We start from the raw sequence: 26503 nt of genomic DNA on the forward strand, positions 1-26503 counted from the left end.
TGACCCCCCTTCCTCCGTGACCTCCACTGGCTCCCTGTTGCAGCCTGCATCCAATTAAAGACGGTGGCACTGGCTTCAAGGCCATCAATGGAACGGCACCCATCTACCTCCAAACACTGGTCAAACCACACGCCCCGACGTGACCACACCTGGTACCGACATTGCTGAAATCAAACAAGTCAGCAAAGTCCAGACTCTACTCTGCTCTGGCGCATCACCTGTTTAGACTTCACCTTGACTCTGCATAGCATGACTCCCTCCCACCCACCCCCCCAAAAAATACACTTCTGTTCTTACCTACTGTGTTGTACTTGAGGTATCATTGCTGAACAGTTTCTACTTTAACACTTGTTGCTATTATTTCGCTCTTACTTTATCGGCAATGATATTTTGTGGTAGGGCTTGGCCTAAAAATAAAATCTCGATTTTTTCAATCTAATGGACAATTTTCAAATTAAAATTTTTTCTGCTTATCTCTAAAAAACTAAAAAGACCAAGGCAAACTTCCATCCATCCATTGTCTACCGCTTATCCTGTATTCAGGGTTGCGGGGGGGCTCGAGCCAATCCCAGCTTTCATTGGGCGAAGGCGGGGTACACCCTGGACAGGACGCCAGTCTATCGCAGGGCCGACATGTAGAGACAAACAACCATTCATGCTCGCATTCACACCTACGGGCAATTTAGAGTCATCAATCAACCTATCCCCATAATGCATGTCTTTGGACTGTGGGAGGAAGCCGGAGAACCCGGAGAGAACCCACACTGACACGGGGAGAACATGCAAACTCCACACAGAAGGAGCCCGGACCCAAGCCCGACCCAGGAATCAAACCTGAGACCCTCTCGCTGTGAGGCGACAGAGCTACATCACCGTGCAGCCCAAGGCAAACTTTAAATACATATTTTCTTTATTAACACAATAAAATGAATGAGATAAATGAGATTACCAAGTAGTCTAGGCTTATGTGAACAAATCAGTTGTTCAAGAATTAAAAAAAAAAACAAATAAAAAAACAGTACCACTTGGCTGCAAAGATGTTTTTTTTTTTTATCCTAAATCTGGTAGGCCATCCCTGAAAAAACGTATAAATAAAAAAAAATTAAAAAAATACAATAAATAATAATATGTAGCCCGGGCGTAGAAAGAAGGGATTCAAATAAGTGCAATTATAAATTTGTAAGTAATTTGGTTTAATAAAGAGTAAAAAAAAGAGATTAAGACAATTTAATCATAAATGAGTAAATTATTGTAAATGTTTGTAACAGTAAGGTAAACTGTGGAAAAATAGAGACTGTGCCTTTATTCTTGTTTGTGAAATTTGGTCCACTGCATGCATCTGTTAGTGTCACCTGTTGCGATTAGCCACGGGTAAGGAAGAGCCCGGGAGGGGCGGGGCTTAAGGAGGAGGGGCGGGAAGACGTGAGAGGGAAAAGAGAGGAGAGATAGGATAGCGCCAATGAGCAGTAAACGGAGATAGCAAGCTTTTGGAAGTATTCTCGTTAATTGGAAAAAGGACGTTTGAGTTTGTGGACATTTTTATGGTCTGTCAGGGTGATTGTATGTGGCTTTTCTGGAAAGTGAGAGAGTAGGCTACTACGGAGTCCCTGAAAGCAAAAAAAAATCTGTGTAGTCTAGAACTGTTTTTAAATTACGATTTTGCAGTTCAGCCATTTCACAAACCGTAGGAAAGTAAAAATGCAAATGAATCAATTAAATCGAAAAAAATCGCCCAGCCCTATGTTGTGGTTTCTTTTCTTTCAACAAATGTATTTAATGTAAATCGCTTTGGACAAAAGCGCCTGCTAAATGCCCTAAATGTAAATGTAAATGTTAGACAAATTTCTAATGCCAGTTGAAATATTTCAATTTGTGCAAATAGGCAAATTCACATCTATTTGCATCTTTGCATTGACTTTGTATGTCATCCCTCTGCACCAACAATTAGGTTTGCGTTTGGTGTGAACACAGCACAGGTTTAGTTGATTAGTTCTGATTTCATAGTCAAACATTTAGACTTCTTCAACATGGTCGGAGTTGCCACAGATCACCCCTGCATCTTCATAATGGGCACAATTATGTGTCCCAATGCCGGCATGTGTGCAGTCCAGCAGGCTGGACTCAGTCCCTTCACACTGGACATCGTCCAGAAGAATGGGCAGATCTTTCCCTTCCCCGTACTCTGAGTTTTTGGCTGCCTTTAGAGCGTACCTAAAGCCCAGCTGCCGGCAAACCACCGCAGCGTTTTTGGTTGACCATAGGTCGTCACACACGGTACCCCAGTCCCTGTTAATGTAGATCTCCACTCGTCCACGGTCGATGCGGCCTTGTTCATCCCCAACTAGCCTCACCACTCCGTTCTGAAGCTTGGGCGTGGTTTCCATTCTGGATTTTCCTTTCCTGCGTCTGCCTTTCCGCCTTGAAGGTCTGGCTGACTTGGTTGTAGTTGTAGTCGGCGAAGGGGTGGTAAGGTCCGGTCCGCCGAGACGGTCAATGAGCTCTTGGAGCCAGTCGTAGGACTCTGTGGGTTGTGGCTCAGGCTGGATTTTGTTTGGTGGCTCAATGCCGATTAATGCTAAAAAAAAAAAAAAAACAGATGAATAAATGGATCACTGTCTCAGATTGAAGTAGTCAACTGTGTCTCCTACAAAATTACGTTCCAATGAAACTAAATTGCACTCTGTTAATTGTTTTAACAGACATTCGCATTTTAAACAGTTTGAATTACAGTTAGTGTAAGACAAAAATGTACTTGGTTAGGTGCAGGTAATCAGTAATTGTATCGGAATACATTTTTAAAGTAACCCCCTAACCATCATAATTTGGATTAAAATGACTAAAATTGACACAAAACAAAACACAACAAAAGTACTAGTTCTAACGGAACACTAACATCAGTCTCCTGGTGAAAGTCTTTGACCCGTCCCTACATGGATTTCTACATACTCCTTTTTATTAAACTAAGTTGTGATACATTAAAGAGTAAATGTAAGCCATGCCAAAATATGTATCCCTTACAACCTAACTCACAATTGAGTTAGGTTGTTTAGGAACTTACATTTTAGGAGAGCAAGGCTGCATTTATTTTGTAACTAGTCAGTAGTGTGGTCAAAGTGTTTGGAAATGGACTCACTTTCCTGGGGAACAAACTTAATGAGGTTACTTTTCACTCTGACAGGAAGAGGGTCATAGTGACACTGTCTTGGTGGAGCACGTCTGAAAAACAAGAAGTAACATAATGAAATGTTGCACATAATAAAAATATTCCAACCTTTAATATGTAGCAGCAGTTAAATGAGCTAAGTGACTGGGCAACTAATTAGGTGACACAACCGTCTACTGCTGGGAGAATACTCAGAGAGCCAAGAGGAACATCAGAGGAGGCAACGTCAGAGGAGGCATATTTAGAATGGCAGGCCTTTCACACCACTGCCAACACACACTGCTTCATTTCCCTCAGCAAAAGAAAACACAGGTCTAAGCTTACATCCAGGCCAAGTATGATTGTGATACTGCACATCCCTGGGGCTCACTGAGAAGAATGACAGGCCTGTTTTCTAATTATCAACAGATGTGTGTCATACAAGAAGCAGAAATACAACTGTACATTCTGTGAGCACTTACTGCTGTCTTTGTGTCAGTAAGAATGAAGCAAAGTAATGTTTCTCACCGTATGAACAACACAGTCACAGCAGTTTGTGGAAAATAGTTATTAAATTAGTTTGTGAAATGGACAAATATTTTTTATTTTATTTTGTGTCACTCATCACAACTTTCAAACTAATGTATCTCAAGTAGAAGTAACATGTGTGCCTTAATCATGTATATTTTCTGTCAACAAACCAACTTTTAACCAACGTTTATACAACAAAACATCTTAGTTTCGGTAAACCGTCTCCAACGCATCACTCCACGACACTGGGGTTGAAAGTCCTGTGTTTTGGGACCCATCAATCTCCCCACTGTAAGTAGTCTTTTTCTATATTTAATAATATGTCACTAGCTCTGGACGTTGCATAGTCACATGGATGTGTTTAACTCATGTGCCATGAAAAAGGATCCTAATTAACTTTCCATTTACAATGTTTTAGTGCTGAGAGACACAAAAATTGACTATTAAACATCCCTGTACACTAAACCAATAGATTGTTGTCACTATTTCACTATTTAGTATAAAACCATGATTCTACCACCACTTGGTGGACTATTTCATATTACCCCTAGCAGCTGCTGTAATGAACTGAACCATCTTGAAACATGTCAGAAAAGACTGTGTAGTCATTTCTTCATCATAGTTGTTGTCCTGCAACTTCTTATTTGTATTTATATATTAACTGTGAATTTTCAAAGAATTAAATGTGCAAGTGCCCTAAAAGTATCAGCATCATAACAATTAATAAAAGTAACAAAGACATAACATATCAAAATAAGAGCCCTCGCATATGGTACATTTGTTACATCCTTCAAAATGATGTTGCATCAATTAAAGATAGAAATACAACAATATATTTTCAATAATGTCATGACTGTGGGTTTTGTTGTTTTGGTTTACGGTGTTATTTTGTAGTCATTCTGTCTTGTGTTGTCTTGTCTTGTTTTTGTCTTGACTGTGAGTTTTTGTAGTGTTGGTTTTTCCTGTTTTGGGCTGCACGGTGGTGTAGTGGGTAGCACTCTCGCCTCACAGCAAGAGGGTCCTGGGTTCGATCCCCGGGTCGACCCAGGTTCCTTCTGTGTGGAGTTTGCATGTTCTCCCCGTGTAAGCGTGGGTTATCTCCGGGTTCTCCGGCTTCCTCCCACAGTCCAAAGACATGCATGGGGATAGGTTAATTGGTGACTCTAAATTGCCCGTAGGTGTGAATGTGAGTGTGAGTCTGTCTCTACATGTCGGCCCTGCGATAGACTGGCGTCCTGTCCAGGGTGTATCCTGCCTTTGTCCAATGACAGCTGGGTTCGGCTCCAGCCCCCCTGTGACCCTGAATACAGGATAACCGGTAGACGATGGATGGATGGGTTTCCTGTTTTATTTTGTAGTCCTTCTGTCTTGTGTTGTCACAAGCTTTACTTCCTGTCTTGGTTTCCCTCCTTTTTTCTGTCTCCCAGCTGTGTCTCATTGTCTCGTCAGCCTTGCCTCTCGTTCTCCCCAATCCCCATAGCCTGCCCTTGTGTTTCCACACCTGTCTGTCATTGAACCTAATCATTCCTGGTGTATTTAGTGCGTGTATCTGTTCTGGCTTTGCTTGGTCGTTTGTGTTATCCCGGATGTATACCCGCCACCTGGGGCCTGTACTACGAAGCAAGTTCAACATACCCAGGGTATCTTTCAGAGATCCAGCTAAAGTAACCCTAACAAAGGCAATTGGAGATAAGCGGTCACACGGAGCTGGTTATCAACTCGGTAAGTCAACCCAGGGTTTCCCTGTCGAGCTATGAACGCGTGCACACCTGTTCAGACTTCACCTCGACTCTACATAGCATGACCCACTAACCCCCCCCCCAAAAAAAAACCCTTACCTATAGCACTCTGATCATAGCACTGTTGCTCTTAAGGTACTACTTTACTCAGATGAGGACCTAACACTTGTTCTATTTTTAGCTCTTACTTTATTGGCAATGATACGTTGTGGTTTCTATGTTTCCTTCTTTTGACAAATGTACTTATTGTAAGTCGCTTTGGACAAAAGCGTCTGCTAAATGACCTAAATGTACATGTAAATGCACATGAAAGAGGCGGCGTTTGCAGCATTTGACCAATCGCAAACATGGATCAGTCTACGGGCAGCGGAGCGGCATATTTCACGTATGAGGAGCGAACCATAATCTTACGGAAAGCTTACAGAAATACAAAGAAGTTAAACATATTAAGGTAAAAGGCAACAGTATCATCTGCCAAATGTAGGAAGGACAGCTGGCAAAATTCGCCGACTGTGTGAATGCGTAAGTCGTATTAATAGTATTTATAGTCGTATAATATAACTGCCCATCATGAGGGAACTACTAGATCTGACTGATTGAACACATGCGTTAACTGCACTGATAGCTCAGTGGTAGAGTTCCCGCCCAATGTACCGAGGCTCTCTGCAGTGGTCCTGGGTTCGAATCCACCCTGTGGCCCTCTGTTAAAGCATGCCTCTCTCTCGTTCCTTTAACTCTCACGCTGTACTTCCGCAATAAAAAGCCGAAAAAATAACTTTAAACAAATGACTGTGTCGCTTACATGTATTCTTATAATGTGGTGTATGACAATATCAGCCTAATTCTTCCAGCTGCAATCCCGACGGTGTAAAACGGACTTGGGAGCAAATCAAATAAATATAAAGACATAATTCAAAGTGGTCAGTAGGCTGTACGCTGACACTGAAAAGCCATTCCCTCCGATTATAATCTGTATCTCTCATATAAAACATCGTCAGGGACAGAAAAAGGGTTTTGCCGGTCTCTGAACACTAGTTCTCCGAAGAGACCCTCTCACGATCCACCAAGCTTCTTTTTTTTTTTGTTTTTTTTTTATCCGCGCACCAAGAGAGCTGCTTGGCCAGTAGGCAGTGTTTTTCTCCACGTTGATTTCTTATCAGGAACATAACCTGCTCCAGAGCAGGTTAGCTCTGCAGCGTAAGTTACCAATCAATCAATCAATCAAACTTTATTTAGGCCCCAGGTCTTGTCTGGATTATTGTGAGTTTTGTTCACCTGTGGGACATTGTTCTTTGTTTTTTGATAGTTTTGGATGTTTGGATGTTTTTGTTAGCTTTGGAATAGTGTTTTTGCCCCTGTGGTCTCCCTGAGTTTTTGGACATTTTTGTTTGCTTATTATTTAAATAAACATGTTTAACTGCATTTGGGTCCATACCTCCTTCATTAATAACACATCCCCTGACAAATAAAAGCATGCAAAAATAAATAAAGATACCTCCTGAAATAACAGCCCTCAGTGCAACAAGATGGGTTACAAATGAATTGATCCAGTGTTTCAGTGCAGAGGATTTTTCTGATTTCCAGTTTTTAAGTAAACATTTTTTATTGGCTTCTTTGGGTATCCATCCATCCATCCATCGTCTACCGCTTATCCTGCATTCAGGGTCATGGGAGGGCTGGAGCCGATCCCAGCTATCATTGGGTGAAGGCAGGGTACACCCTGGACAGGTCGCCAGTCTATCGCAGGGCCGACATATAGAGACAGACAACCATTTACACTCACATTCACACCTATGGGCAATTTAGAGTCATCAATGAACCTATCCCCATCCTGCATGTCTTTGGACTGTTGGAGGACGCCGGAGAACCCGTAGAGAACCCATGCGTACACGGGGAGAACATGCAAACTCCACACAGAAGGAACCCGGGGTCGACCCGGGAATCGAACCCGGAATCCTCTCGCTGTGAGGCGAGAGTGCTACCTGTGCAAAATGCCCTGCTCTGCCGTGTTTGTGACGTCGCCGTCATATTACCGAGCGCCGCCGAAAGGACACGAAAAGTTCCGATTGTCAACTGAACCGCGCAGCGGCAGCAACGTTACCTGTCGAGTGCTGCGCACATCATCGGTAATTGTGACGATGTCGTTCGGAGCCAGGTCGAGACTATCAGTGTCGTCGCTTTGAGCGTGGATGCAGAGTGAGTTGGCACTGGACATTTGTTGCTTGTTGTCTGCTGTTTTGCAGTGTTTGGTGCAGTTTCGGACCAGCCGCCATGTTGCGATGCGTGCTCACGCACTTTGAACTTAGAGGGCCCTAGTTTCGTGGCGCAGTGCAGGGCGGGGCAGGGTGGCGGAGCCGGCGCAATGCAAGTTTCGACCCGCGCAGCCTTGCGCACCGTCAGTTTGGCAGTTTGGTGGATCGCCTGCGCCAAGATGGGTGTGGCGGCGCAGCAGGGGGAGGCGTCACAGATTCAGCTTGGCGTAGCGGAAGTTTCGTGGCAAAAAGCCTCGCCGAGACTTCGCCAAAAGCCCGCCAGCTCCAACCTGGTCTACTCTCGGCGCAAGGCGTAAATAAAGTCCATTCATTCAATGCGAATCACAGCTGGCAAGTTTGGCTGACTGCGCGCAGTGCGTACACGTCACCGAGACCTCACAGGCAGGTTTCCACAGTTCCAGGCACTTTTAAATGCAATAAATAATCACAACAAACACTATTTAATGCAACTAATTGATCAACACGTGAATTTATATCTATATAGATTGTCCCGTCACATCTGACGTCAGATCAAAGGCGGATGGCACGCGTAACGGAAACTCAGCCTCTCGGACCAAAACATCTCCCTCTCTCTCTCCTGATTTTTATAATATCGGCATTGTTATTATTATGATACGCGCGCACAGCGCGTGATGCGCGTGGTGGGAGCAGCGGCGCTGCTTCTGTCATCGGGTTGTCATATGACGGAACTTGCACTGAACCTCCCCTAGCGCATTAAAGGTGAGGAGAGGAGCTCATTTGATTGGTGAAGATCTGAATCGGCTTTGTTAATCCCAGTCCTCGCCTCGTCTCCTCCTCGTCTCCCACTCACGCCTTCTTCTCCTCCCTCTTTCCCACTTGCGCGGGTGGGCGAGACGGGAGGTGTGCCTGCGCGAGCCTGCGCGGTGCACGAAACTTGCAAAGTCTAGGCGGACCCACCCCGTCGGCGCGGCGCAGGTGCGCTGAAAGCTGACTGCGCCTGGTCTACGAAACTAGGGCCCAGAGTGTTAATGTGTTTGCATTTCAGCATATATAAGTTCTTAACATATAATCATAATCGGATTGTGTTTGTAATATTATGGATGGGTTTTACATCTGCTGATATCTATGCTTGATTAAGTTCATATGTTTACTCTGTTTACGCTGTCTGAGCGCCCCTGTGTGACCAGTAGAGGGTACTATTTGACCTCATTGTTATTCTCTGTATTTCTTGAATAATAGATTATTACGTACCTGTTTAGCTACATTGCTTTAATCAGTATAACTTCATCATCATTACTATTACTAACTTGTTTATTGTTCATTTGTTTATATATTCCAAGGGAACCACAACTCGACACTTCCTGTATGTACATGTGTGGAATAAAGAGGGATATCAACACACTGGAGTAGCTGCAGTTCTTCTAACAGAGAACTAAGACCAGACCTGTGTATGCCAGCATACATAAACACACACTACCCACTACACCACCGTGCAGCTTCTTCGGGTATCATTGCGGATAAAAATGCCTGATTTCACAGTATTTTCTTTTAAGTTGTGATGTATATTGTGATGTTTTTATACTACTTTTAAATGAAAATGTGACAGCAAGTGAAACATTTTGTTATTGTTGTTTTCATGAAAAATCAAAAGCACTTATTTAGCAACTTATTCCAGTGAGATTGAAACTGTTGTACCATACCACCAGAGATTACAAACATTTAACAAAATCTGCTTCATTTTGTGTGTGTGTGTGTGTGTGTGTGTGTGTGTGTGTGTGTGTGTGTGTGTGTGTGTGTGTGTGTGTGTGTGTGTGTGTGTGTGTGTGTGTGTGTGTGTGTGTGTGTGTGTGTGTGTGTGTGTGTGTGTGTGTGTGTGTGTGTGTGACTTTAGGATCAACAGATTTTGAGATTTCAGAAATTGTGGTGATAACACATTGTCATAAAGCCTCGAGGGTGTGAAGACATTCTTCATCTCTTAACAGAGCCTACATCATTCTGGGTAAGATGCTTTATTGAAAATCTTTGGTATGCTTGGAGGTTATTAATAAGGGTGGTATATGGAAGATGTCAGAGCCTGTGGAGAAATAAGTCTGGCATCAAACATCTGAATTTCCAATGTGGATCTCTCAGATATATTAGGGAAAGAGCCATCACCTGCACCTTCTAACAGGAATATGTAGCTGCAGCACACCAGTTATAGTGAATACACATGGTCCCTAACACTCACCTGGAGGTGTCCACCACTTTATAAATGACTCCTGAAGGGGACGTAGCGCTTGGTATTCCAGTTGACATGAAGTACAGCTCCCCTAGAAAAAAAACAAAACAAAAAAACATTACACAGGTAAACTTTTCCAAAACTTTTTATACTCTGAGTTTGAAGGTGTGCATGGGTTACCAGCTTCATCCTCTGCAAAGGAGATGATGTACTGGTGGTAGTTGTTGATGAGTCCAGGGAAGGCACAGGTCAGGCCCATCCCCATACAGATCTCATTGTATTTCCATTTCCCTGTGTTTCTGTCCTCCTGCAGACTCATCAAACGCCTGGAAAGCAAATCAATCACTGCCCTGTCACCTTATGATGGACCGAACCAACAATTGTTGTCTACTTCTACTGCCTTCCTACATTTCCTGAAGTTGAAACAACCTTAAGGCCCAATCACACCAGGCACAACTGATCAACCAGATTAACAAATGTGGATTGAAATATATATTTCATCCTAATTAAAAACCACTGTCCGTTCCTACCAAATATACCACCATCACCAACAGGAAGGAAAGTGGTTCAGTAGTAATTTGATTGGCTGCCTCGGCCAAGAGTGACATTGATGAGCAACTCCGTGCCTGGTGCTGAAAAGTTGAAAACATTTTAACGTTACGCGTCTAAAAATGCATGAAAAAATGTGGCACAACCATCGAAAACAATTGTTTTGAGGGCGATACGTTTCGGTGTGATCAGCCCCTTTGCCTCAAACGCTTTACAGTCTGTAGAACCAGGCGCGTATTTGCAACAGGCTACAATTTATTTTTGCAATGAGCAGCACCAGACCATCATGCAAAGAACAAGGAGCTCACCATAGCACCATAGCACCACTGGAACAAAACTACTTTTTCCCCCCGACGCATCTTTATTGACATCAGACAATAAATACAAAGACAGTTTGTCTGTGTTACCGCGACACAGGGAGCTGATCAGAGCAGTGTTATGAATGATAACGGAAGGGGGGGTCGATCGCGGTAATTTCAACACTGTACATTAGCGCATTTATCTATATCCCTATATCCCTCAGTCTAGCGCGCCTGTGTTTGTGTGTCTGTGTGTGTGTGTGTGTGCGCGCGCCTGCATGCGAGAGAGAGAGAGAGCGCGAGAGGAGGGGCTGACTGACAGAAGAGGTGAGAGCCGGTGAAGTGCTGTTAAAAAAAAAACTTTTGTTTTCTGTGCAAGACTATGGTAAACACTTAATCGCCCGGGCGTTTAATTGAACCGACGTTTATTATGCCAAATGAGGTCGGACCCCGGCGGCTATTAGAGCACAGGCGCGTATTTGCACGCGGGCGATTATTTGGTCATCTACGGTATATGACACTACAGAACAATAGTATGTCAGGATCTGGACTGCTATTTTGTCTTTAAGCCACCAGATGTTTTTTTTTTATCGAGTCATTTATTTAATGTGCTCTACCTGCCCTTTTCAAGTCTTTGCCATTGAACTGTGCGTAAATCCTGCCTCCTGTTTACGCTGTTCCAAGTGGAATTTACCTGACTTGTTCTAGCTTGGTGCCTGTTTATCTTTTGGGATTGAATTTTTAGTATATTGTGACTTAAGCCATAGTTATGCTTCCGCGTTGACACAACGCAAGGGGGCTTGCGGACCCCTTACGTCCTTGCGGACCCCCCTTACATCCAACGCAAGGGCCTGACGTGCACCTCTCAAAAATCCTTGACGCACGTCGAGGCGACGCAACACCAACGCAGCGGCATTGGCTGTGATTGGTCCGCTAACTACATCCGCTGGAGACCGCTTTTCCGGTTTCCTCTCATAAACACCGCCATTTAAACTTTTAATACTTTTATTGTTTGCACCTTGTCGCTTTTGCACAAAGAAATAAAACAGAAAAAGTGTGGATGTTTAAAGCCGGAAGGTAAACAAATATACCTATAACGAGGCTAACGACGATATACGTCAAGAGTCTCGGTCGGTCGGTCAGTCTTTACAAAAAACATAGCGCCCTCTACCGGTGTGGCATTGAATTGCATTTCGACACGTAAACCCAACGCAGAACCATCACGGTCTCCAAGCAACTGCGTGGCCATTGCGTGATCCCTACGCGGAAGCATAACCAAGCCTTTACATTGGGAGTTTTTTTGCCTACTCTTGAAATATTACTGCTCTATGTTTGATAGACTACGTCTTGGATTTTGCCCTGCTGTACTGCATATATGTTGAGTGACAAACCTCGTCTTTGCTCTCTCGAAAAAAAAAACATCTTTCTGTGTCAGCCTCTGCTTTTGGGTTCTTAATCTGCAAGTGTAGTTCAGTCAGTAGAGCTTTCTGGAGACTTGGGTTCAAATCCTGCTTTGCTCCTGACATAGTAGTTCTTCCAGAGCTGTAAAAAAGCAGCAACTACACCCTCTAGTCTTGAAACTAAGAAGTGCAATGTACATACAGTACATCAAACAACTGGTTACTTCAAAGAACTTTGGTGCTACTTTTTTTTCAAATGAGCTCAGAGACCTAATACCATTTCTGAAATCCTCAAATGTAGGTATAGCAGGTATCTAACACCTACAACTGTTTCCATTCCTGAAAATACTTTAATAGCAGAGTACACAGGGTTTGTTGTTTCTCTATTTATCAGCTTAAAGGTACAATATGTAAGAAATCTAAAGCAACTGGCCGTAAAATCATCCTAATATGTCATAGAGACTCAGGAATAATTATTATATAACATACTGAACTCACCAACAACAACAGTACAGCCAAAATATTCGCATTTAAAAAAATATTTTGCGGACCGCAAATCATGTTTATGTTTTGAAAACATGTTTTGGCACGTGGCGCCACCCACCTGCGTCTACAAATCATTGCAGTCAGTAGAGTCTCAGCTGCCAAGCAACCACGGGTTGCCAGTTTTGTTATGATTCACAGAAACGCCAAGATAAAAACTGAGGCAAAGTGAGGGTCTATATAGGGGATGCATTTGAACGGTGGAGACAGTTGAAAGCTGAGAGGAATCTGAAATCGGATGCAGAATTGGCTACTCTTCTCCTAGACAGGTAAGTTGAGCTTGGCTAACTAAGTTAGCATCATAGCTTGACGGGGATGGACATTTTGGAATACTTTGAACAACGTTATTCATTTCGATCATAGAAACAAACGTTAGCAGCACAGCTAACGCTAGCAGTTTTAGCAATGTCCTGTTACGGGCATCCGGCTTCCGGCCGGACATCGGCTGGATGCTAGCAGCATTGACGGAGGATACGCCAACAGCTCTGGCAACCTCGAGTCTGGAGGGGACGGGGAGGCGGATACGACTCGCAGCAGTGTTTTGAATTTGAGTGTAGTACCGTTTTGGCCACATTCTTACATATGGCGCCTTTAAACCTTACCCGCTCATGAAGTCTCCAAATATGTACATGCTGTTCATGTTGGGGTATTCACAGCCTCGGTACACATAGCCACCAGTCACTGACTTGCCCATCTTGTGAGGGTATGCGTAAATAGGAAGGACATCATCTGTGAAAAATCACAAAAGTCATCACTGATGAGCATGTTTCACCCTCCTCTGCCTGCCATTTCCTTACAATGTAGCCACAAAGACATGGTTTTCATCCATCCATCCATCAATCGTCTACTGCTTACGCCTGTATTCAGGGTCGCGGGGGGGCTGGAGCCAATCCCAGCTGACATTGGGCGAAGGCAGGGTACACCCTGGACAGGCCACCAGTTTATCGCAGGGCTGACATGTAGAGACAGACAGCCATTCACACTCACATTCACACCTACGGGCAGTTTAGAGTCATCAATTAACCTATCCCCATCCTGCATGTCTTTGGACTGTGGGAGGAAGCCGGAGAACCTGGAGAGAACCTACGCTTACACGGGGAGAACATGCAAACTCTACACAGAAGGAACCCGAACCCGACCCGGGAATCGAACCCGAGACCCTCTCGCTGTGAGGTGACAATGCTACTCACTACACCACCGTGCAGCCTAAGACATGGTTTTATGACATAAATTATATTTAAAAGCTGAATAACCATATATTTTTAATGAATAATCCAATGATTATATTTGCAGATTAAATATTAATGCAAGAACAAATTGAAAAGTAAAAATAAATAGTGTTTTTAGCAAATATTTTTGGAAATGAGTGTTCACACACTACGTCATGACGGTTATGTACAGGAGAGAGAACAACCAACAAGGCACATGTTGTAATTGTAATTGTGATTTATACTTTGAACATCCTGCATGTGTGAATCATGGCTGCCTTGCTAAACTGCTGCGACTTTCTACATAGTTAGAAGTTCATTATAAATTGCATTTATATTTATTTTAGACAGAGAAAAGAAAAAATAATAGAGGGAGGATGCAGCTAGTTGAAGACGTATGTCTAGCTAGTTAATTCTAGTTAGCTAGGTATCTTGTGAGGTGGAGGGACTGTTAGACCCAGCCACTGTTCACCAGCCTGCTGCTCAGCTCATTTTCAGCTAACCGTTTGCTAGTTTGTTTTCTGGTGTTTAGAAATGAATGTCAACAAAGTTGTCAATCATCAGTGTTGCTTCTTACAGTGTGATAACAGTGTGTGGATGAAGCATTACGTTCTTAAATGTTACTTATTTAGTCTGTCTCTCTGTTTCGTAATGTTATTACTACACAGAGTTGTTAATGGAAAACCTCATGTCAGTGAGTCCAACACTGTAATTCAATTTACTTTATACGGAATTGGCCCACGGTACACATCCTGCTACTTTGATTTGAATGGGAATATCCCTTCTATACTATTTTATATCTATGTTGAAACATTAACAGGAAAGTGTTGAGTAAAAAATAAATATTGACTTTAAATGTATGTGACATGCTCTACATATACAGACATTGAAACTCTGGTAATGCTGCTGGTATGATGTCATTATACTCTCAAAAAATAATTTTCCCTGTCTTTCAAATCTTGAATCACTTAAATTCACAGCTGACATCAAAGCTGTCATCACGTTAAGCAAGTTAATCATGTTATATAGGTTATGATCACTGATTAGCTAACTTCCTACTGTGTGACAACAGAATGATCCACATCATGATCATGCCTACCTAGGGAGCTGTTGGCACACAGTTTCTTATCGTAGCAGGAGAAGCCTTCCTTGGCTCTCCAGCCATAGTTTCGACCTTTCTCAATGATGTCGATCTCTTCGAATTTGTTCTGACCCACATCCCCACAGAAGATGCGTCCTTTGCCCTCTTTAGTCCGAGGGTCACCCCGGTCCACGGAACACCGCCACATATTGCGGACACCATAAGCATAGATCTCAGGTCGTACTCCATGCTCGTGTATGAAGGGGTTATCTGAAGGAATTCTGTACAATGGGCCTCTCTCATTGTCATTCACATCGATGCGGAGAACTTTACCCAATAGAGCTGACCTAAAGTAGATGTGACAATATAGACAAAGTCATACGTTATCTCAAATGCATAGAAACGTGCAATTACTCTGAAATATCCAAACAAACTTTGTATATTATGACTTATGTCATATTCCCACCAAATGCAAAGCGAATCACCTTGAGTTACTCATGCGTGGTCATCAAGTTTGACCACATGATCAATTTGTGCTTATTGCATCATTCATGTTTGACATCACAGAGAGGAGGTGGGCTTACTTCTATGTAGACACCAACAATATTTCCAATATAACCACTAATGCTGCTTTGTCCAATTGTGGAAGTCCAGGATAGGCCGGAAAAACAAAGGCATCCTCTCTGAGTTCATAACATCATACAGAGATACTAGGTGAATTTCACCAATCTAATCTAGACAACAGTGACGTTGTTTGTTTGTTGAGAATGCATGTAAATTTTGCTTATTTGCCTCATTCTTACTTTGTGAAATTGCTCTGTGCGAAAAGTTTGCTTTGCGTTTGGTGTGAACACAGCGCGCTTTTGGCTACATATTGTAAAACTGGGTATATCCTTTGTTACCACAGATCATTTTAGGGTGACTCGTTTCAGAAACCTTTGTGGACCTCTTACTTGTTCTGGGCATTCCCATATTTCCCAAATGGGTCCCCTGCCATTCCACCATCTCCTGTGAAAATGTATAAATAGCTGTCATCTGCAAACAGAATTTGCCCTCCATTGTGGTTGGACGCTGGTTCATCGATCTCCAGAATAACCCTGGAAGTAAAGTGGACATGACATATAAGATATACAAGAGGACCATTTCTGTTTGCTAACCTGGATCAGTCCATACCTACCGCTCAGAGGCATGATCCACCATGTTCATGTCATTGGCTGACACATGGAACTCACTGATTCTTATCCTCTCATCAAACCCCACCTCCACTGAGTAATACACATACAGCTTCCCATTGTACTTGTACATGGGGTGAAAGGTAATTCCCAGAAAGCCTCTCTCATCACCTTCCCATGATGATGTTAACACTGCCTTGGTAATGTTCAAAAATGGTGTTGCCAGTTTGGACCGGTCAGCAAGGTACGTCCACACCAATCCTACCTGCTCTGCCACAAAGAATCGATGAGTGCCATCATTGGCATGCACCATAGCTAGTGGATTCCGCAGCCCATTCGCAACTTCTTCCAAGCATAGTTGCAGACAACCCTCTGAGTCTGACTGAACCCGGCCCAGATTTTTGGTGAGCTTCTGGCTGCTGAGGAGGTGAGGGTAGCAGTAATCCACGTCATCGAGCTGCAGGTACTGGCAGAGACGTGTCTTATCTTCTTTGACTTTAGCTATGTGTGGATCGTCAGACAGGAAAGGAATGGTGGAGCTGCACTTTGTCCAAAACTGGGAGCAGTAGTCAGGACATAGGCCAGGGATGGTCCTGACCGGGGTGCTCGGTTCCTCAGCATCAAAGAGGTGAGCTGCATATGGAGAGCATTCCTGGGTAGATGAAGAAGAGAGGGGAAAATATTAAAGGGGCCCTATTATGCTATTTTTCCACAAGTTAATATAAGTTATTGATGTCTCCAAACCTGGTCTTTGAATTCCTCAACTGGAAAAAACAATCGGAACATGTATTTCGGAGTGGATCACACTCCTCATTTTCAGCTTTTTTACCCCACTTTTTCAAACGGGTGATTCTGACGGGGTGTAGCCTTATGCTAATGAGATGACCCCCGACCCCGCTCCTACTGAGGAAGTGGTTGTGTCTCTCCGCCCCGTGCTGTCCGCGTCCAGCTTGTTGCCATGGTTATGGAAGGAAGAACACATGGCTACACACAATACAGCGGTTCAGCCGTACCGCTTTGAACCGGACTCTGACCCAGAACCAGGACCAGCTCCTGCAGAAGTTGTGACGCCACGGATGCAGCAGGACGTTTCTGAATGGTTAGTTAACATGTTTGTCTAACGTTTTGAACGGTAACTCGATGTGTGTTAGCGTAGCTAGCGCTAAGCACAATGACGCTAATGCTGCGTTCTTCGCTCTATAAGTAACGTATCTGTGAGCTATTTTCGGCAACAATTAATATCGTTAGTAGTGCCGTGTTGTTGACAGTTCACAGTTGCGTGTTTTCCAGATGGGGACGCAACATTATATTTAAACGGATGAAAACCCGCTGAAAACAGCGTCCTGTATGCGGGCAGTTTGTTTACATCACATTAACGGGATTAAAAACTTGATCCTCTACACATATAGAGATATACAAGGAACGGGATTTGGTCAGTATGTCGTCCTCCAGAATTATGTGCTGAATTGTGAATTATAGGCTGTGTGCTGTGTTTTTTAAACGTGATTTGCTCCATCTCAACATTACGTGCTAAAATTACTGTTACAAAATTCAAACATGAAGTTTACACCTCAGCTTGTCAGCAAAGTCAGTCAGGTCACCATAATAACAAGTTTTGTTGTTGAAATGCTGAAATGGTGTACTATATTCATCTAGGTGCACATGTGGGAATTGTGCAACAATGCCTTCAGAAAACGAAAATATATGCTGCATGGAGACACCACAGGTAATGTTACCGTTTGTTACACCAAGTTGTCTGATGAGGTTATTATTCACATAACATAACGATTATCATGATTCACACTAGGTAAGAAGACGGATGCAGCAGCTGGAGGAGACAGTGGCATGCATGGTGGAACATCCTGGGTTGGAACCTGTCTGCCTGAATGTGTTCTCACTGCAAAATGCACTAAATATATATAGAGCTGATTATGGTGCTTTACACATAAGGGGAGTACAGCAGTAAGTTGGTTATTATGTTTTATAAAAATGAATACCTCTATGCAAGATATTATGCAGTCTTCCTAACATTTACTTTGGTAAAATTACCCATGACACATTTTACAATTACTGTAAAGACTTTATTGTCATATTAATCAGCAGTTGAAGTTCACATTTATCTCAGAACACTTTACACATTGAGCAGGACTAGAACACGCTCATGATTTTTAGAAGCATTACATTTTCAAAATCCCAACATCACCCAGGAGGTAGCATTGCAGTGCGACAGTGGGGAGAACAAAATTACTGTTTGGCAGAAATCTTGAGCATTTAGCAAAATAAAAGTAATGCAACACAGAATGTCGGGGCAGTCTTCACTGCTTTTGCTCAATGCTCTCTTTCTAGCCGTTGGGAATAGCATCTTGAGCACACCAGGCTGTTGGGTTCCCTCTACATTTGGTGTTGGTAATAGTATTAGTAGTATAAACAGTAGTAGAAATACTTTTAACAGCAGTAGTCCATGGTGGCAGGCACAGCCACCCCGAGATGTATCCATATCCAGCATGTCGCCACGGACCGGAAAGCAGTCAATGATGAGCAGTATCACAGCAGCAGGTGGAGCTACAATATGGTGTTTCCATCATGAGGCCAGCTAGCAGTCTGCATCGGTCAGGATCTCAGCGGACTCTGCTGGACACAACCAGACTCCCAGGAGTAATCCTGGGAGAAGTCAAGTTAGTAACAGTAGATTCAGGGAGACCTCCAAGACAGGAAAGCACAAGAACTCTGGGGAACATACACAGAGAGAGCGAGACTCAGTGTGTCATCATAAATCCACCAGCAGTCTAGGTCTATAGCAGCATAACTAAGAGCTGGCTCAATTCTTGAATCCATGTAGAAAGTGTCTGAGGCACAGATACATGTCTTCATGAGTAAAATGTGACTGAATATCTTGTCCATGTTTTACAGTCAACACAGGTATTTAGCCTATAGGAGCTTTGTGAGCTGGTGCTGGGGCTTCCTTGGGCGGAGGGTCCGAGTCGTGATTCCAGCCTGTGTAGTACTTCGTATCCGCAGAGAGTTTCCAGATGCCCAAGGCAACTACGTGGGGTTCAGACTGCCACTTGATTAAACCTCGACACATAGCTGTTGATGACCTCCTCCTTGTCCGGCCTCTCATACTGTGCACTGAGGTCCTCGGGGATGGGGATCTTCAACATTTCATCAGTGTATGGGGCCGGGTCCAGAAACACTGTGTCAAAGATGAGGTCCATCAACTCATCAACGTAACCTGCCCAATAACAAAGATTATTGTTTACTTTTTACATGTTTCTGTACTGAAAGGGTTTCGACTATTCTTTGTATTTATTATACATGTTAAACTTTTAGATTTTTTATATTTATATTTTTACATTTTTACGTATGCTTTTAATAAATTTCTGTTTCAATTGTATTTAGTTGAAGTGCAACAATGATGATTATGTTTGGAAGAGCATTGTGCAAAATAAAAAGAATGCTACATTTACAGAATGTCGGGGCAGTCTTCACTGGTTTGGCGTGACACTCTCCCTTCCTAGCCTTTGGGAATACCAGCTTGAAGAGAGGGTCTCCTGTAGATGATGTTGCCTGTGCACGGTCTACATTCTCATTAAAATGCATGGCAGCCAGGTAGAGTCTGGTAGAGTAATTGAAACAAATGTGAAGAATAGCAGATTCTGTACACATTGTCACTTGTTCTAACTAACTAAAGTTTAACTTGCCTGCACAGCATTCCAAGAAATGGAAAGACAACATTTTTGGGTGCAAATCGGATGATGGTGCTGTGGAAAGACTCCAAAGATGACGTCTGGTGGTGCGGGCTCATTTTAGCAACATCCTTCAGAATCCTCTTGTTTGTCATAACTTTCTCCAGCTTGTAGAAGACAGGAGTTCCTACAAAAGGGGATAAACATGTAATATTTGTCCTCGATCATTATGGGAAGCGGAGTTATGTGATTAGGAAGTGTTGGACCAACTGACCTGCTGCAAGCCATTTTGTGTGGTCCCTGGTTTGCCGCAGTGGATGCAAGCACTTGGGGAAAATTGGGTCCTCATGAATGTGAATGTCCTGGACATGGTTCACAATAGACATCCATTTCGCCACTCGCTCAGGTCCGGTTGCTGATGACGCTGCAGTCCAGTAAATGTGGTTCTTTATGCTCCGCATCCACTGGAGAAGTTTCACACAGTCCTTTGTCTTTGCAACCACATCCAGTTTCTTTGAAATTCCTAGAAATACATATAACTTGCAGTTTATCTCCATACAACTTTCCATAATAAAATACTTTCCAACAGGAATATATGAATTATACACCTAAAATCTTTACATAAATGCCTGCAATACACTAAATGTAGGGACACAAAGTTGTTGTTGATGTTCACTCAAGCACAATAGCCTCATACCTATTTGTCTCGATCGGTCTGTTAACCCATGCATTTATGTGTTGTCTCGTAAACATAAGTAAATATACCCTTCTCAATGTGCCAGACATCATAGAATTGGGTGATGTTGCGCTCCCTCAGGTATTTCTGGATTTGTGGATGCCGATCTGTGACGATGCAATCCAGAGTGACACCTTGTTCCTCCAACAGGTCGAGACTCCTCTTCAGACCTTCTTTTTCCATATGGTAGCTTCCACCGACCTCGTTACTCTGTCATAAAAATACACGTAGAAATATACATAAATACATTTAGTTCATAAGGGTTATGTATATTGTGGAAAATAATACTGTGAAAATATGTTGACATTTAGTTTCATCTCACCTGAACCAACTGAATATCCACAACAGTATTGGTCTTGAGGTCGATCATGGTGTAGCTTCCAAATTTTGCAGAGTGGCCTGAAAATATTCATGCCTTACATTCCTTCATGTATGGTATGATAGCATATATTGATACAGTGCATGTAGGTTTTCAAAGCACCCTCACACACATAACTTATTGAATATACAAAGTCAATAACAGAAATACCTGGAGAGTCAGCCCTCGTGTCACCACCGAGTATTGCATGGTCATTTTCACGGAGCCGCTGAAGAATGACTGCTTGTGAAGATTTCCATTTGGAAACAATAGCCGGCTCGATGAACAGTCTGGCATGCCTACGGAAGGTGTCATACCGGAAGAGCTGCAGTCTCATTGTTTTGAAGACCTGATGGTGTTTGAAAAATAGACAAAAACTTGTCTTTGGTAGAATTTCATCCAGAGGAGTTGCTACCGATTCAACACCATTATGTGGGGTCTCGACAAACCACAACATTTCTTTACTGACCTTTTCCAGTTTAAAAAATGATGCTCCATTGAGATAGACTGCTGTGGAAAGCTGTAGGTTCCCAGCTGGAGTGCTACCTACAACCGGCTGGCTATTCCAATGTCTGGAGTACTGACAATGGGGGCACAGCTGCTCCACTGAAAGGAATGTACCCAATCTTTGGGTACAAACTTTGCACTCGTGCTGGCACACAGGACACATATTAAAAAGCTCCATGATGCAGGTCTCATAGACAATTTATGTGTTGATATTGTGAGTGGCAGTGGGTTCTTGATCACTGTAATGTAGAGGGAAAAAATATGTTACAATCCATCACACAGATTGAGGCTTCAAAATTACCTGGCTTCCCCTGACAGAGTGAGTGTAGCGAAGTGTCATGCAGTCTAACACTAGTCCTGCAAAAAACGGCTACATTTATTGCTGTTATAGTTCTGTCTTTGTTTGCAGTGTTTCTGAACAGTATTACAGAGATAGGCCTTTATTTTTGCATCCCCTCGGTGATAGTGGATTGTACTAAATAACAGAAACATCTGTCACAGTAATTCATAAATCAGCAGCAGTTTATTGATGCATTCCTAAAATGTATTTCCTCCAGATTGACCATAGACTATAAACAAAACCTAATTCACAAAAATGAGTACACTGTATATGTTTCTGGCAATGGTATGGCAATAAAAATATATTTGCATCCACAACTGTAGTGATATTTTAGTAACTCACGAAATGTCTGTTGATGCTGTCACATTTGTGGCTGACTCTGCAGGGTCATATGTGGCATCAAGCTCTTCTGATGTCAAGGAAGAGCTGCCCTCCAAAGTATCCTCCTCCTCCTCTACCGGGTCCACTCGAGCTCTCTTTGATGGTCTCCTAATCGGAGTGGATGTCAAACAGGGCAGGTCTGCTGGATCCATGGCTGTGCAAACACCAAAGTCCTTGCAGGACACAGTAGCCTGGGTAGCTGTAACAGAGTTGTATGGAGGAATGAAACCCTTCATATAACATAATAGAAATACACATCTGCACAACTATTAGTAGTTTTTGTTGTGCTGTTAAACCTGATCTAAAGTAGGCTACATATCAGGCTACACACCTTTACTTCGGTAAGGAGCCTGTAGAGTCCTCCTAGACAGTTGTGTGCCAACAGTACGCTGCTGTGGTGGGTCGGTTTGGCTGGCAGAGTCCCTTGTTGTGGGACGCTGATGTGAGCTGCTGCTCTGTAAGCAGACGGTCAGAGTTTACAACTACATCTGAAATGTGGAACAAGTTACTATTTCACAATAACTGATGTTGTGACGCGCCAATAGCTCGTTAAATCCCTTCGTTAACGGTGCAAAAACAAACGTTTGCTTTTGATGTCGTGTATAAACAAACACTGATCAGCTGCTCTTGCTGCCGCTAGCGCATTCCAGCTACACAACGTTACCAAGCAAACCGATGTCTAGGCGTTATTTGACAGGTTTGAGGTGTTTCACGTTGGAAAAGTGCCCAGCAGTACTACGTAACGTTAACGGTCCTCAACATCAATACAATGCAAGCTTTTAGCGCAACACGTCAACGCTAACTTTAGAAAGCAATTCGGCAGGTAAACTGTAACACGGCATATTACATAATATTTAGAAACTTACCGCTTCAGTGTCTGTGGTTGGCTCTCGGACTGTCGGTACTGATCCAACTTTTAGCCTCAGGTTAGAGGCATATCCTGAGCTGTACTGACCCAAATTCTCAAAGCTCCTGGCAGTGAAGTGCTTAGCACACACAAACAAACATTTTCGGATGCGTGTGGGCACATTTCCATCGTAGATGAAGTTCATCCACCGGGCCTTGAGATGCTCCAGCGACGGGAGTAAATACCGGCAATTGTGTGGATTGCTGCAGCCAAGGACTGCACAACTCGCTCTCTTCGATTTTGGCATTTTTGGTTTACTGGTTTAATCACACTGACAGCTAACGAGGTATATATGGGCATTACGTGGGCGGGGCCACACAGCTGGAGTGGGTACTAATGAGCCAAGATAACCCATATAAGGAACATGGGCCAAGAAGAAATTCGCTGCTGACGTCATTTAGTGGACATTCTGAACACCGTTCGTTTATCGGGAGGATTTCTTTCAAACTGAAACAGTGAAACAGGGGGATGGTGGTCTTTTCTGATACTGTGGGGACTTATTGACACCCCAGGGACCCATTTTAGGGTTGAAAAACATGGAAAAGTCGATTTTTCATAATAGGGCCCCTTTAAGGCTGTTGCAGCGCCACAATATTGCAATATTCTGCTATGCAGTAGACAGCAATCAACTGCCACAATCGCTATGTTCATGTTTTTATTTGATTGATTATTTGCAATAAAAACACATTTACTAAGCAGCAACCTCTGGTTCTGAGGAATGAAGTGTGCAGTCCCTCAAAATAGCAACTTGTGACTGACACCAAAAGTGAGCCAATTCCCATAGACCTACTAAAAAGCCCAACTTTACAGTCCTTGGGCAAGATAATGAACCCCAAATTGCCCCCGAAGACTGTGCCAATGATGTGTGAATGAGTTAGATTAATCAGCTCCTGATGTGCTCTGCTATCAGTGTATGAATGTGTGTGAATGGGTAAATGTAGACTGAATGTAGTGTAAAGATGACGACGGCCAGTGCCACCCACTATGGACTTCACAGGTCTTCAGAAACCTATGATTGACATCACGTAGACTACATCCACTTTTTACTGTATAGTCTATGGTATTGAAACAATACTACGAACGCCAGCTGCATGACGAGTAGCTGAGCATCAATTCTGGGGACACAAAGACATCACGTCCCACAGAACTTCACCAGGTGCTGACATTTTTTCTTCTGTAGATGTTCTATTATTATATAATACAAAACAGATGCAACCAAAGCTCTCTAATGAAAAAAGCTGTGCCTCATTGTGAGTTCAGTTTTTTACCATTAAACAAAAGCCACATAAAATGGAAGCTTATTTTTTCATAATAAAAGCTAATAGCTAATAATAGCTCTCACCGATCTTAACAGGATAGTATGGGGTCAGTTCAGTCTCATAAATAATGAATGCACAGAGAAGGATTCACAAATGTATTTTGTGATTTATATATAAATTACTCTCTTCTCACAAATACATTTCGTTTTAAATAAATGTAATATAAATCCATAAATATATGAATTAAAAAAATATTTGCAATTTTCATCAAAAATGTATTTGTAGATTGTTACATTTATATACAAACTGTTAAACTTGAATTTACAAGACGTTTTTCATTTGTGAACTTGTTTGCATTTGTTTATATCAAATGAAATCCCAATTCCTCAACAACAACGTCACCTTCTTCATATAGATTACATCCATTATTAACTCAGTTAAGCTTATTATTAACTCAGTTAAGCTTTATCTTTAAAAAAAAATGTATACACTACAGCAGAGATCTTCAACAGGGAGCCCGGGACCCCTCAGGGGTCCGCAGAGTTGCAGCAGGGGGTCCCCAAAATTATTTGATCTCAAACTTTTTTCATTCAAAATTTTCAATATGTCCTAAAATAGACATTAACATTTATACATCTAATAAGCAAATATAAATGTTAATTGTTGTGTTAATATGACATTGTGATGTACATGCCAATATAGAATTACAATGTGTTAGGCTATATTATGTAAATATATGAATCTGTTAACAGTTATTGTTTTAAAGGCTTTGCATTACATACATTATTACAAACCTTTATTTATGGCACTATAGGCTGCACTACACATTATTATTTGTAATAAGCCGGTTTAATAAGCAACACAGTTTTATATGATATGTAATGGGGGTCCCTCCACCTTGTCACTATCAGGGGTCCTTGGCCTGAAACACGTTAGGGACCTCTGCACTACAGGGACATCTACCATTTACAACACAATTTCTTCAGAAATGTGTTTTCTAAAAATGCATTGGTCTTAACCCGTCAGCGTTCATAAATATAACGTTCTAAATCGTCCTTGGGGAATTAAAATCAAATTCAAATACAGAGGGGAAAGCACATAGTCGTGAAATACACAGTGTCTGCCTGACAGCAAGTTGCAGCCCCAAGCTTTTAACTCTTCCATTTCTTTGCGTCTCATCTCTTTATCTGTTGCAGGAGTTTTCAGGGGAGTCAGTAACCAATTACTTTTACCTTCATTCAGTTCATGAGTGAACTTAATAGGCTATTTGTGTTAATTTCCTGAAAGATCGCGTCATTTTGTTGAATTGTTTTAGTATTCGTAGCGGTTTCAGACCGCCTTCTTCTGCTGTCTGGTCAGACTAACTTGCGCATGATGGAGACGAAGCCAAGCGACCTTTGTTCATGCATGCCTACCTGGCAGAGCAGCTCCAGGACGAAACCAGCACAATTGACGTATCCGTAATAATCAAAATTATCCATAATCTGGTAGTACTTTGTCATCAGCTCCTGGTCTTTCTGATAATCACAGCAGCCAAACTCCTTGTACATGACGCAAAACTCCAGCTCCCTCAGCGGTCGGAAGGGCGGCTTGAAGTCCAAACACTGCGGGTGTAACATTATAGGTGCGACACACAAAGTCAAAACGCTCAAAATGCCCATCGGTGAGACCCACGGGCGACCCGGGACTTTGCCATAACACCACTGCATTGTGGCGCGCGTTGAAGACCATGGAAGATAGAGAAGCGACTTCCTGTGTGCACTTTGCTCGGAATTCAATCATCCGCGACATGTGACGTTTTTCGACGTGGTGAACCGCTGTGTCAACAGACAGCACCGTCCTGAAACTGTCCGCTGTCACCGTAGACTACATCTGCACTCAAAATGGGAGGTTAACCAGCAGCATAACTCTGTGCTGCTGTCTGCGTCATAGGCTACCAATAATAACGATAACAACATTATCAACAGGAAGAGGCTTGTTATGCAGCGGCGGCACCAGAAAATTATTAATCGGGGGGGGGGGGGGGGGGTGCAATGAGATTGAGAAACTGATTGTTTATAGGAGGTGCTAGTGAATTCTGACGCCAACAAATAATACTATAATAGATATAGATGTACTGTTCCCGTGGCCGTGCTGATACACTACATATTGTCGAATGCATGTTACTAAACGTTTATCATAAAACAAACACAAGCATATTTAACTACTTTTAA

The 26503-nt window shown here is 42.7% G+C and overlaps 1 protein-coding gene across 1 annotated transcript; it reads right to left on the reverse strand.

The window, feature by feature from the left end:
• Positions 1-1116: 1116 nt before the first annotated feature.
• hhipl1 (HHIP-like 1) lies at positions 1117-26037 on the reverse strand. The gene is made up of 9 exons (XM_084014031.1): positions 25706-26037; positions 16122-16768; positions 15898-16041; positions 14963-15291; positions 13258-13384; positions 10045-10190; positions 9874-9955; positions 3134-3216; positions 1117-2575 (listed from the first exon to the last, which is right to left on the reverse strand). The coding sequence occupies exons 1-9, from the start codon at positions 25997-25999 to the stop codon at positions 2013-2015; spliced, it is 2415 nt and encodes an 804-aa protein (XP_083870157.1). The 5' UTR covers positions 26000-26037; the 3' UTR covers positions 1117-2012.
• Between the last annotated feature and the right edge of the window lie 466 nt (positions 26038-26503).

Source organism: Eutrigla gurnardus (genome assembly GCF_963514095.1).
Source record: "Eutrigla gurnardus genome assembly, chromosome: 7".
Taxonomy (NCBI): domain Eukaryota; kingdom Metazoa; phylum Chordata; class Actinopteri; order Perciformes; family Triglidae; genus Eutrigla; species Eutrigla gurnardus.